Source organism: Taudactylus pleione, unplaced genomic scaffold (genome assembly GCF_031769625.1).
Source record: "Taudactylus pleione unplaced genomic scaffold, aTauple2 ptg000667l, whole genome shotgun sequence".
Classification (NCBI taxonomy): domain Eukaryota; kingdom Metazoa; phylum Chordata; class Amphibia; order Anura; family Myobatrachidae; genus Taudactylus; species Taudactylus pleione.
The window spans coordinates 1701600-1714866 of record NW_028285069.1 but is presented as its reverse complement, the minus strand read 5'-3'; the positions used below and the strand labels follow the sequence as shown (position 1 = coordinate 1714866).

Sequence of the window (13267 nt, the reverse complement as noted above, 5' to 3'; positions counted from 1 at the left end):
AGGCCGCCCTGATTCAGAGTGAGCGCTCACAAAGAGCGTCCGGCTCTGAATCAGGGCCTCTGTTGCCAGTACAACTGGTCCCAGGGTCTGATTAATTACATATTGTCATTGCTAATGTGTAAGCAGGCAGAAGATTGCTGCGTAGTGCGCATGCATCGCAGGACACGTGCGCGAAGGCACCACTGCGATCACGGAGACCACGCAGAGCCATCGCAGAGTGATTAACAAGCAGTGAGCGTTTGGGGGTGGTCGGCGAAACGCAGGTGTGTCTGACTATTTGAACGCCGTTGCATGGGCGTGCATAAATTAGCCATTGCGATTGCATACGCAGCTTAAGTACTCACTGCATGCAACAGAGTTAGCAATTTCTAAGTAACGTCTGTGCTCCTGTACTTCTGCGTGAGGGGCCGATAGTACTCGATGTTACCGATGTTTATGGAGGTTTGCAAGGTATTTTGGATGTAAGGTAGCGGTAGTGGAATCCAATAAGCGTCTCTATGCTGGCAGTGCGACGGCATGGCGATAGCAATCATTAGCATATTTTCGCAGCAGACCTGCATGTGATTACGGAGCTGTGATCACAATAGCGATCCTTAATGAATCAAGCCCTCAGTCCGTTATATCCAGTTCCTATATCTGGTAAACAAGTCTCCTATACCATCTTGCACACCAGTCTGGTTTTTACCACTGAGACTTGTTCTTACAGTCACCATCGGTTCCAGCCGATACCTCCAACTATTGGTATATGCTTTCAACATTGGACTACTATTAATTTTGTTCCTCAATTCATCAACATCGGTTCCAACTGATCAAGTTTATCAATTTCTCAACATCGGACTCAAATCAATTATGGGCCTGATTCAGAGCCGCTCGTAAGCGTCCGCTCGTTCGTTCCGAGCGATGTTTGCCCAACTGCGCATGCGTACGGATCGTTATACGCATGCGCGAACCAGTCATTGCGGTCGAAATTCATGTGCTCGCAAAATAGCGAATGCCTGATAATTTGAGTGACAGGAATAGGCGTATGTGGGTGGTAACGGGGGAAGGTGCTTGAAAACGGGGAGTGGAGATCAGAACGCAGGCGTGCTTAAAGGTCAAAACGGGCGTTTTATGGGTGTGCATAATTAAAACAGCAGCGTCATTGACCACGTCACTGGGTTATTTTATAGCCAGAACTGCTCGCAAAATTGTGGTAGCAAAAACCAACCACAAGAATAGCGAGCAGTTCATACGCTGGTCGATGTACTCGATTAATCTAATAAATAGCGGACGTAGGATGCGAGCGGCCAGGGGGCGTATTTTTTCCAAAAACGACCGCAAGTTTTGTTCGCTCGTTCAGACCTAGAGGCGTGAACAAACCGCAAAGAGCGAACGGTTGATTTGAATAGCCACCCCTATTTTCTGGACGAGCGAGCGCAAATAGCGTCCGGCTCTGAATCAGGTCCTAAGTTCATAAATTCTCAAACATTGGCCCTCATTCAGAGCCGCTCGTTAGCGGCAGTACGCTCGTTCCGAGCGATGTTTGCACATCTGCGCATGCGTACGGTTTTTAGTACGCATGCGCGAACCAGTCAGTGCGGCCAAAAATCGTTTGTACGCTATATAGCGAGTGCCTGCTATTTTGAGTGACAGAATGAGGCGTATGTGGGTGGTAACAGGGGAAGGTGCTTGAAAATGGGGAGTGGAGATCCGAACGCAGGCGTGCTTAAAGGTCAAAACGGGCGTATTATGGGTGTGCATAATTAATACAGCAGCGTCATTGACCACGTCACTGGGTTATTTTATAGCCAGAACTGCTCGCAAATTTGTGGTAGCAAACACCAACCACAAGAATAGCGAGCAGTTCATACGCTGCTCGATGTACTCGATTAATCTAATAAATAGCGGACATGACGTATGGTGCGAGCGGCCAGGGGGCGTTTTTAACAAATAAACGAGCGTATGTTTTGCTCGCTCGTTCAGACTTAGAGGTGTGAACAGACTGCAATTTGCGAACGGATCATTTGAATAGCCACCCCTTGTTTTTGAACGAACGACCGCAAATAGCGAACGGCTCTGAATGAGGGCCATTGTTCCCAATCGAAGTTAGTCAATTCATTTAGATCATACAAATCAATAAAGTCCATCAAATCCATAAAGTTCTTCAAATCACCAACATCGGTTTCAGGGCCTGATACACTATGGATCGCTATTCTGCTTATACGCACACAACACAGTTGCTAATATCAGCGGGGATATGTAAATGTTTGCATTCGCATTGCGATCTCAGTCTGACATAAGGACGCCCAGTTCCCCTTACTCACATCCGTATACTTTGATAACATAGAGAAACATCGGACAGTTAGGGAAGCCCAGACATTACTCAGGAATTGCTTAAACTTGCGCACGCTATAACGCCTCAGGTGGCATCTGGTATCGCAGTGTAACGGCATTAAAACGCACTGGCAGCCTGCGTTCTCCCGACCACCCCGTCACCACCCACAAATGCCAATTCCTGTCAATCACTCTGCCATGGGTCTGCGTAGCCTCTGCGATCGCAGTTCCAAACGCAGCATTTGGCTTGCGCAGGTGAACTGTGATGCATACACATGCGCAGTGCGAATTAATCGACCGATTGCGTGCGTATAAGCAACTGCGTTCCTTGCTGAATCAGGTCCTCAACCTAATCCAGCTCTCAATCCAGCATCATTGGTCCCAATCCGATTTTGCACATTCATTCATTTCAGTATTATCACCTCCAGGTCTCATCCCAACCTGCTGTTTCTGTCCTCGCCTTCAGGGCTATCATCCACTGCTGTATCTCTATCTCCTCACATCATTACATCCTGGCTCACGCCACCCAAGTTCCTTCATGCATCAATGATCAAGTCCCCTTCAACCTCCCACGCCTGTTCCTACCCAAACTAAACCTCAGGCGTGACAATGTGTTATTTATAGGGCCATTTTATGATACCTTATTTACTTATGTAACCATCATGTATGGTCTGTGCTGAGGCAAACGTGCAGTGGGACCAGGCCTCCCCACCAATGGCTCCCAGGGGACGAGAGAAGGGCCACAGGAAAGTGCGGTAGGGGAGGTGGGGAATGCCGGGTCCATTATACTAGTTTAATATAATTACTAAATTAACCTATTAGGCAAATATAAACAGGCCTCATAATGCCTAAAAAACTATTCATACAAACAAATTTTTGTTTCCTATTTCAGACCAAGTGCAAAGTACTACTCCATCGGGTAAGTGCAAGTTCTGTAGGCAAGTTGTATGCACTGGTTATTGTTTTAAGCTTCTTGTTAACCTACGTTTACATTTTAATTCCAGGTTCTGTTGGTGTGGTTGGAATAAAGCTCTCCTGTTTCTCCTTTCCATTGGTTTTGACCTTTTCATATCTCTTGTTCTAATACAAACAGTTCTCAGTTCTATTACCAACAGTTCTCAGTTCTATTACCAACAGTTCTCAGTTCTATTACCAACAGTTCTCAGTTCTATTACCAACAGTTCTCAGTTCTATTACCAACAGTTCTCAGTTCTATTACCAACAGTTCTCAGTTTTATTACCAACAGTTCTCAGCTGTGCAACGAAAAAGATGCATTACAGCACAATTCACAATGTACAGTGTATGAGAACCCGACCATGAGGCACAGGAAGTGCCTGGTGATAGCCTATGTGCAGTCACAATTTACTGCTACATGTTTACATTTTTGGAGATGTGTCTGAGTGCCCGGAAATCTGTGAAATATGAGAAGAGGAAGGAGTTAATTTATTGATTTTCTTCCATTTTGTCACTGGATTTAAAGTTGTGATTTTTGTTTAAAAGCAATAGATGATGTTTCTAAAACAACTGATTGATAAATAAACCCGAAGGTTGTTTTATGAGAAAGCCAATGATAAAGGTTGGTGCTAAATCTCATGATATTGCATTGAGAGGTTATTTATAATAATGAAGCAAATCTACTATTGACTATTTATTAACTATCACAAAGGGGTTGGGTATGATTTGCCGGCGGCTGGGATGCCGCTGGTCAGAATACCGACAGCGGCATTCAGGCAGTCAGAATCCCGACACCCATAGGTAAGTATGCTAGCACTAACCCTAACCCTCCCTCCCCGGAGCCTAAACCTAACCTCCCCTCCCCACACCCTAAACCTAACACTCCGCCCCGATGCCTAAACATAACCTCCCCCCTAGCATCTAAACCCAACCTCCCCCCTCCCTGCACCCTAAACCTAACCCTCCCTCCCCGGTGCCTAAACCCAACCTCCCCTTTCCCCGCACCCTAAACCTAACCCTCTCTCCCCGGTGCCTAAACCCAACCTCCCCCTAACCCTCACCCTAGTGCTTAACCCTAACCCTCCCCTAACTGCCGATACTTACCTTCTGTATCCCGACACCAGTATCCCGACCGCCGGTTACGCCGACTACATATCATCACAAATGGTACTATACAGATCTTAATGTCTTTTGGCACTTTGAGAGAGAAGGATATTTACCATACAAGGTCTATTGCACTGTATGAGAGTGTCTTATTCTGCTATCTGTGGTATGTATGTGTCAATGTATGTTTATTGATATATTCCAACAAGTACTGTATGTCCCACCTTAGCCTAGAGGTATTCATGATTGCCACAATCTTGTATAACACAAAATCCATCCTATACCAGAATTATGTTGCAAATGTAATTTCAGACAGTATATTCTCTATTGCTTGTTACTTGGTACTGTGCATGACTGAACCAAAAGCTTGTGCATGCGCAGAATACTTTGCAGCAGATTTCATACGTTGGATGACACAGTAATTATGCATAATGCCATCTTAAGATGGCATTACATTCTTAGCCAATGGGGGGACTGCAGTATAAATCTGTGATTTCACAGCAGAATTTCTATTCTTCAACAGAGTCATAAGCCGTGTTTCTGGCAAAAAAAGCTGAAAAAGTGGTTATCACTGCTTGATAAATAGACTTCTTAGTCTATTCATCAAACGATATATGGCCCGGTAACCATGCAGAAACGCTAGTTTCCACATATTTAGGTTACTGGGCCATTCATCATCAGGGGTCCGAATAGGACCACCTGATATTCAGCAAACTCAGAAAACTGAAAGTCTGTACACAGGAGCAATGATGAATTGCTCTGGTGTAAAGTATCCCCACCTGCGAGTTGGATACTTAATTATCTGGGGACAGTGTGACTCATACTTTTCGTACGTCTTTTTACCTTCAAATGTTTTTTATTCACACAGCAATGTAAATTGATAGCACTAGCAGCTTCTGCTGATTAAAATGATGTGCAGCATGCCTATATTCTGTGTGTGACTGCAGGTGTATCTGATTGCGAAACACTACGTTACAGTGTTACAGCCGCTGACACTGTAAAGTAGCATTTCGCATGCAGATACGCCCACACTCGCTCAGAGAATATAGGCATGCTGCATATCATTTTAATCAGCAGAAGCTGCATGTGCTATCTAGTCGCATCGTTGTGCGAATAAGACGCATTTGAAGGTAAAAAAGACTCATGAAAAGATGCTCAGCGCTACCAAGATAAAACCACTTCATGGCGCGACTAGAATGGCTGTTTAACACACCAGGAGGCTAGATGTATGTGAACCCATCTGTATATTTATGGAATCATGCTATGTGCCTACAGATGTGTCCTCTGCGGCTCTAGTCAAGGCAAATAGCGTCAGCGCACCAGGTCCTAGGCAAATTGGACGCGCCAATCGCTTTTGCTAAGAATGTGCATCTTATAGACATAGGGATTCAGAGCCGCTCGTAAGCGGACGCTCGTTCGTTATGACCGACGTTCGCTCATCTGCGCATGCGTACGGATTGTAATACGCATGCTTGAACCAGTCAGTGTGGCCGAAAATCGTTTGTTCGCAATATAGCGAATGCCTGCTACTTTGAGTGACAGGATGAGGCGTATGTGGGTGGTAACGGGAAGGTGCTTGAAAACGGGGAGTGGAGATCAGAACGCAGGCGTGCTTAAAGGTCAAAACGGGTGTTTTAAGGGTGTGCATAATTAATACAGCAGCGTCATTGACCACGTCACTTGGTTGTTTTATAGTCAGAACTGCTCGCAATATAGTGGTAGGAAAAACCAACCACAAGAATAGCAAGCAGTTCAGACGCTGTTCGATGTACTCGATTAATCTAATAAATAGCGGACATGACGTATGGTGCGAGCGGCCAGGGGGCATCTTTTTCAAAATTACAACCGCAAGTTTTGCTCACTCGTTCAGACTTAGAGGCGTGAACAGACCGCAATGAGCGAACGGTTCATTTGAATAGTCTGTACACAGGAACAATGATGAATTGCTCTGGTGTAAAGCATCCCCAGCTGCGAGTTGGATACTTAATTATCTGGGGACAGTGTGACATACTTTTCGTACGTCTTTTTACCTTCAAATATTTCTTATTCACACAGCAATGTAAATTGATAGCACTAGCAGCTTCTGCTGATTAAAATGATGTGCAGCATGCCTATATTCTGTGTGTGACTGCAGGTGTATCTGATTGCGAAACACTACGTTACAGTGTTACAGCCGCTGACACTGTAAAGTAGCATTTCGCATGCAGATACGCCCACACTCGCTCAGAGAATATAGGCATGCTGCATATCATTTTAATCAGCAGAAGCTGCATGTGCTATCTAGTCGCATCGTTGTGCGAATAAGACGCATTTGAAGGTAAAAAAAGACTCATGAAAAGATGCTCAGTGCTACCAAGATAAAACCACTTCATGGCGCGACTAGAATGGCTGTTTAACACACCAGGAGGCTAGATGTATGTGAACCCATCTGTATATTTATGGAATCATGCTATGTGCCTACAGATGTGTCCTCTGCGGCTCTAGTCAAGGCAAATAGCGTCAGCGCACCAGGTCCTAAGCAAATTGGACGCGCCAATCGCTTTTGCTCAAAATGTGCATCTTATAGACATAGGCCCTGATTCAGAGCCGCTCATAAGCGGCCGCTCGTTCGTTATGACCGATGTTCGCTCATCTGCGCATGCGTACGGATTGTAATACGCATGCGCGAACCAGTCAGTGCGGCCAAAAATCGTTTGTTCGCAATATAGCGAATGCCTGCTACTTTGAGTGACAGGATGAGGCGTATGTGGGTGGTAACAGGGGAAGGTGCTTGAAAACGGGGAGTGGAGATCAGAACGCAGGCGTGCTTAAAGGTCAAAACGGGCGTTTTAAGGGTGTGCATAATTAATACAGCAGCGTCATTGACCACGTCACTTGGTTATTTTATAGTCAGAACTGCTCGCAATATAGTGGTAGGAAAAACCAACCACAAGAATAGCAAGCAGTTCAGACGCTGTTCAATGTACTCGATTAATCTAATAAATAGCGGACATGACGTATGGCGCGAGCGGCCAGGGGGCGTCTTTTTCAAAATTACAACCGCAAGTTTTGCTCACTTGTTCAGACTTAGAGGCGTGAACAGACCGCAATGAGCGAACGCTTCATTTGAATAGCCACCCCTTGTTTTGGAACGAACGACCGCAAATAGCGAGCGGCTCTGAATCAGGCCCATATATAATATAACTGAGAGCAACAAAACTATATTGCTAGCTTCCTAGCAGGTTCAATTTAATTTAAATGCTCACATTATTAATTAAATTATGAACAATCTTTTTTTTTTTTTAAATGTTAAAGCTTAATTGAAAGAGCAGATGTCTACTAAGGGACATACAATTGAAAGGGATACAATGGCATATTATAATGGCTTCTAGAGAATCATATCATTCCTGTTATCTGGAAATTGTAACAATTATTTATGCTATTCTCTAAGACTGGACCATCGTGCACATCCTCACGGTCAGCAGCGCTGTGACACAGTTATTGAGGAAGGTAATGTTGTACGAATATTTCACTGCACGTTGGTTTTTCAGTGAAGTAGGATTACTGTACAAACAGTAATCAGTGCTGCAGCTGTATAAACCAGCTGTCCAGAAGGAGGAACAAGAGGAACAGGAGTCCTGTAAAGCATAGCTAAGGGTGTAGAAGCAATGAGAGTCCCATAAAAAATAATTAATGGATAAAGGTGTGATAATAGACAATAATAAAGGTAAATCCAAAGTATTTCAAGTAACACTATAAAGAACTTTAATATTATTCATCATGTCAATAAACTTTAATTCTTATCAGTACTGTTAGCGTTATGCTGGGTACACACTATACAGAGATATCTGCAGATCGAGTGATATATCTGCAGATGATGGTCGTTCATACACTGTGAATGGCCATCATCTGCTTCTGCCCGCGGGTTCCGGCGGGCGGGTTGGTGGCGTGTCCCGCCATCCTCCCTGCAGCTGCCGCTGTGTGTGCACGGGCGGTCTGCAGACCTCCCATACAGACTTGGCGATGGACAGATATGTCTGCAGTCCTATCTGTTCATCGGCTGTGCAGCGCAGTCAATGCGATATGTCTGTGATTGATGTCGTTCACAGACTTATCGCGGGTACACACTGGCCGGCGGGCAGCAGATATATTGGCCGATCAATTGACAGAGGGTATCTTAAAAAGTTTGAATAGTTAGACATTTTATATAGGGTTCCCATTTATTTGAGAAGGCCAGAGGGCCTGATTCAGACCCGGACGCAAGCGCTGTGCACTCGCAACCGGGTCGATGGTGGGCCAGTGTGCATGATGGAGCCGGCTCCGTCGTGCGCATGCTCGAGACCCGGATATTGACGGGCACTGCGTCGCTCCGGGTCTCGCAACAAAGGGGGCGTGTTGTCGATGTTGAGTGACAGCACACCCCCTTTGGTGGGCGGGCCGGGGGAGTGACTGCCCAAACGGAGGCATTCCCATGTGAACGCCTCCGTCTGGGGCCGGCCCCACTGACATCACGAGTGATGTCAGTGGGAGAGATTTCGGCTGTTAGAGCCAAAATCTCTGGGGCTTGCGGCAACGAGACCCTACCACAAGGTTCTTGTCGCAAACCCGATGGTCACGATGGTCTTGACCATCGCGACCATCTTCCTGGCCGCTCGCTATAGCTGTGGGTGGTCACCCACAGCTATGCGAGCGGCCAGGAGGCCGTTCAAAAAAAAAAAATAGCCCGGCCCTGATTCAGAGCGAAGCGCTCTGTCAGAGCGAGCGGCTCTGAATCAGGGCCAGAATCCCTTTTTCAACATTAAGGATAGCCATGCGACGCTCACAATAACGGACCTCCAATAATGCAATTTTCCATTCATTTAATGCGGGTGCTGATTTTAAGATCCAATATTTGAGGATTAGTTGTTTGGCTACTGTGACCATAACCCTTAATAAGGGTTTCCACAAATTTAAAGAGGTCTCTGAATCCCATACCGAAAAGTCAGCAAAAAGAAGGGCTGCAGCATTTTTAGATATTTAAAGTTTTAGTGTAAAATTAAGATAATATAGGATTTTATTACAAAATGTGTTAATCTTTCTACAGTACCATAGATTAGGAGAGAGAGAGGCATTTGAGCAGTTACACTTTATACATCTTCCGGTACATAATGGTACAAAATGTTTCCTTTGGGCAGGAGATATATAAGTACGGTTAAGTACTCTAAGATGAATCCCCTGCAGCCGTGCTGACTTGAGGCATGGTAAGACATCATCTAGATTTGCAAGAATTGATTCAAAGTCGTGTAAATCGGGTATTTCTGTCCACCATGCCAGGGCTGTAACTGACCAAGCACTTATGGGCAAATCAATTAAATAGCCATAAAGGTTATTTATCTTAAATTTAGTTGAACAACATAAAGTGAAAATATGAGATAGAACATCTGGGGTATCTGATTTTCGTCGGGGGTCCTTCAATGATTGAATATAATGACGGGTCTGTAAGAACATAAAAAACTGAGAGTGGGGGAGACCAAATTTCTCCTGCAGCTGTGTAAATGAATATATAACACCACCTCGGGCGAATACATCTTTGTTGGACATAATACCCTTGTGTTTCCATAGCTTGTACAGATGATTATCGAGAGAGGGGGGAAAAGTTGGATTACCCCATAGGAGGATATATGGAGACGAAAAAGGGTCTATCTTCAAATGCACATTAACTTGCAGCCATGCGTTATAAGTATCCCAGAACAAAACATTGGAGCGGAGGGTCAAAGGGAGTTTTGTTTTTGGTGTGTGTAGCAAGGCTGCTGGAGCATATGGGTAGAATATAGCACTATCTAAAGTAAGGTTAGTGTAATGGTCAGTGTGGAGCAACCAGTCAGCCACATACCCAAATAAAGCTGATGTCACAAAAGCAGCAATATTTGGGGCACTGAATCCTCCTTTACATGTTGGTAGATAGGCTCGGGAACGGAGCATCCTCGGCTTCTGGTAATTCCAGATAAACTTAAAGAAAATTTGTGTATAGCGTAGAATATCAGCCTTTGTTAGTGTTATAGGCAGAGATTGTAAGATATATGCTAGTTTTGGAAATATTATATTTTTAATCACTATAACTCGGCCTAGAAGTGAAAGTTTCAGATCTTTCCAATTTAAAAGTTGGGATTGTAATCTGTTTAGCAGTGGGGGAAAATTAATGTCATAAACAGTAGACAGCTGAGCCGGTATATAAATACCTAGGTACTTAAGTTTATGTGTCGTGATTGTGAAAAGAGAGGCGATATGAGGGTGTGAGGTTAGGAAAGTAGGTGCATTAATAGGAAGCAATTCTGATTTGTCTATATTGATGCGGTAGCCTGCAAAAGAGCTGAAGGCGGAAATTGTGTCCAGAATTGCAGGAATGGTACATAAGGGATCTGTGATGAAGATCATCATATCATCTGCAAACAAGGTTAATTTATATTCCTGATCCCCAATAGTAATACCCTTAACATTCGTATTTTGTCTCAGTGCAATCACTAAAGGCTCAAGCGCAATCGCAAATAGGAGCGGGGACAGCGGACACCCCTGTCTTGTCCCTCTTTGGATACAGAAGGGGGGTGACATGTATTTGTTAGTGAGAACCCCGGTGATGGGGGAAGAATATAAATTCCTAATGATCTCTATAAAAGGGAGGAGTTTACCAAAACGATTTAAAGATTCAAACAAGTGATCCCAGGTCACCAAATCAAATGCTTTTTCCCGCATCAAGAGATTGCAGGAATCTGGGACCACCTGTCTCTGCACCCTGTAAAGATTGCAACACGGTGAGGACTTTCCAAATGTTTGTAACTGAGCTCCTGCCCCACACAAACCCAGTTTGGTCTGAGTGTATGATTGATGGGAGTATCACCTTAAGCCTCTCATCCAATATTTTCGACAGCAATTTATAGTCTACATTAAGTAGAGAGATGGGTCTGTACGAAGAGGATGTTTAAGTTACCTTTAACCAGGTGTTGTTCCATAATAAGTAATATATTCCAATCCAGTATACTTAAGAATTTGTCATTTTATTAATTAATTAAATACATAGATCAAGCCCTTAACTGGGAGAAATAATGTATTCCCCAGGGTTAATGCAGCAGTCAACAACAATGGACATTATCTCACAATATTTATACCCTATTAAAATATTCAAGTAATACGCCCCCTTATACACCCACTAACATTATCAGATAGACAAAGCTTGTTCTTGCTAGCTCCTCCTTAGCAATCAGAACCGAAATTTAATTCCTTTGAGAGATACTCATTGCTTGCTGTGTCCCCATATTTAGTCTGAATATTTTTCTCAACACAAGCATACATAAATGGACAAACTCTTGTTCACTGTGTTAGATAAACAGTTTTCCTTGGGAGCAGCCTTAAAGATACACACTAATTTCCATTTAAATCTGAGTTTGGACAGAGAAACAAAATGGACGTACATATGCCCTATTACATCTCATGAACTGCTTCATTATACAGCATAAAGCATATGTAAATATGGAATTATGTAAATTAGTCTTTGACAAGGGTAAGAGGGGGTCTCTACCTTGCTTTGGAACAACTTTCACAATGGCTGAGTTAAAATATTGAGGGAGAGACCCTCCATTCAATATAGAATCAGACATATTAGTTAGAGATTCAGTTATACGGGGACGTAAGATTTGAAAGAATTCTCCGCTGAGACCGTCAGGGCCTGGAGTTTTAAACATCTTCAGGGATTTAATGGCTCGATCAACTTCATTAGAAGTAATTTTACTAGTGAGACTTTCTGCCTGTGTAGGATAAATTTGTGGTAAAAGATGAGCGTCCCATAAAACTTGTTTTTGATGAGTCTCTATTGGTTCCTGGGAATAAAGATTTTGATAATAACAGAAGAAAATATCTGCTATATCATCTCCTTTAAAATGTGTGTTGGAATGTTCATCTTTAAGTGTTGCTATGTTATTATGTGACCTGCTGCCCCTCAACATGTTTGAGAGGAGTCGGCTAAGTTTGTTACCGTGTCTGAAAAAATGTAATTTGCCGGAGTAAATGTATTTATCGTCAATCTGAGTGAGAGTTTGATCGAAGTGTAATTTGCATTCTTTGTATGTATCTCTATTTACCTGAGATGGAGAAGCTTTTAGAGCCTGAAAAGCATTCGTTAGAGAGGTTTGAGCGGATCTATAAGCGGCATCTTGCTCTTTCTTATGTTTTTTCATAAAGGAGATAATATCCCCTCGAATCACAGCCTTTGCAGTTTGCCAGAATAAACCCGGGTCATCTTTATGAGACTAATTATTCATTTCATAGGTAGCCCAGGCCGTTTCTAGCATTGATCTAGGGACCTCATTCAGAGGCGGACGGAGGATGCAAGCGCTCGCTCAGAAACTGGGCGGCCACTTGCATCCTGACCGCCCGCCTCTGTTGTGGTCGTTAGGCTGTGGGTTTACACCCACAGCTCTAACGACCGCTCGGGTGATGGTCGCGATGGTCTGAGACCATCGTGGCTTACGACGAGACCCTAGGGTAGGGTCTCCCTTGTCGTAAGCCTCGGAGAGCTTTCGGCTGTTTGAGCCGGAAGCTCTCCACTGACATCACTAGTGATGTCAGTGGGGCCTCCCCCAAACGGTAGGCGGTCCCATGGGAACGCCTCCGTTTGGGCTGCCACCTGCCCGGCCCGCCTTCCCCGGCGCTGTCGGTCGTAGCGGGTCTCACGCATGCGTACGACGGCGCCGGCACCGTCGTGCGCATGCTCTGTGGGGGGCCATCGACCCGGTCCGAGCGCATCGGCGCTAACGACCGGGTCTGAATGACCCCCTAAGTGTGTGTACCCAAGGTGAACTTTATCTGTAAGTCTACCCAAACTGGAGCATGATCTGATATAGATATGGACTCAATCTTGGCATCTATGATCAATGGGGATAATTA

At 44.4% G+C, this 13267-nt stretch overlaps 1 protein-coding gene across 1 annotated transcript in view; it reads left to right on the top strand.

The window, feature by feature from the left end:
* The window catches only part of LOC148478262 (ferroxidase HEPHL1-like), a 129489-nt gene extending 119439 nt beyond the window's left edge, over positions 1-10050 (top strand). Inside the window, exons 19-21 of the mRNA XM_088455714.1 lie at positions 3206-3232; positions 3318-3607; positions 9953-10050. Of these exons, the coding sequence (XP_088311840.1) occupies positions 3206-3232; positions 3318-3607; positions 9953-10050 (415 nt within the window). The remainder of the gene's footprint in view (positions 1-3205; positions 3233-3317; positions 3608-9952) is intronic.
* Positions 10051-13267: the final 3217 nt, after the last annotated feature.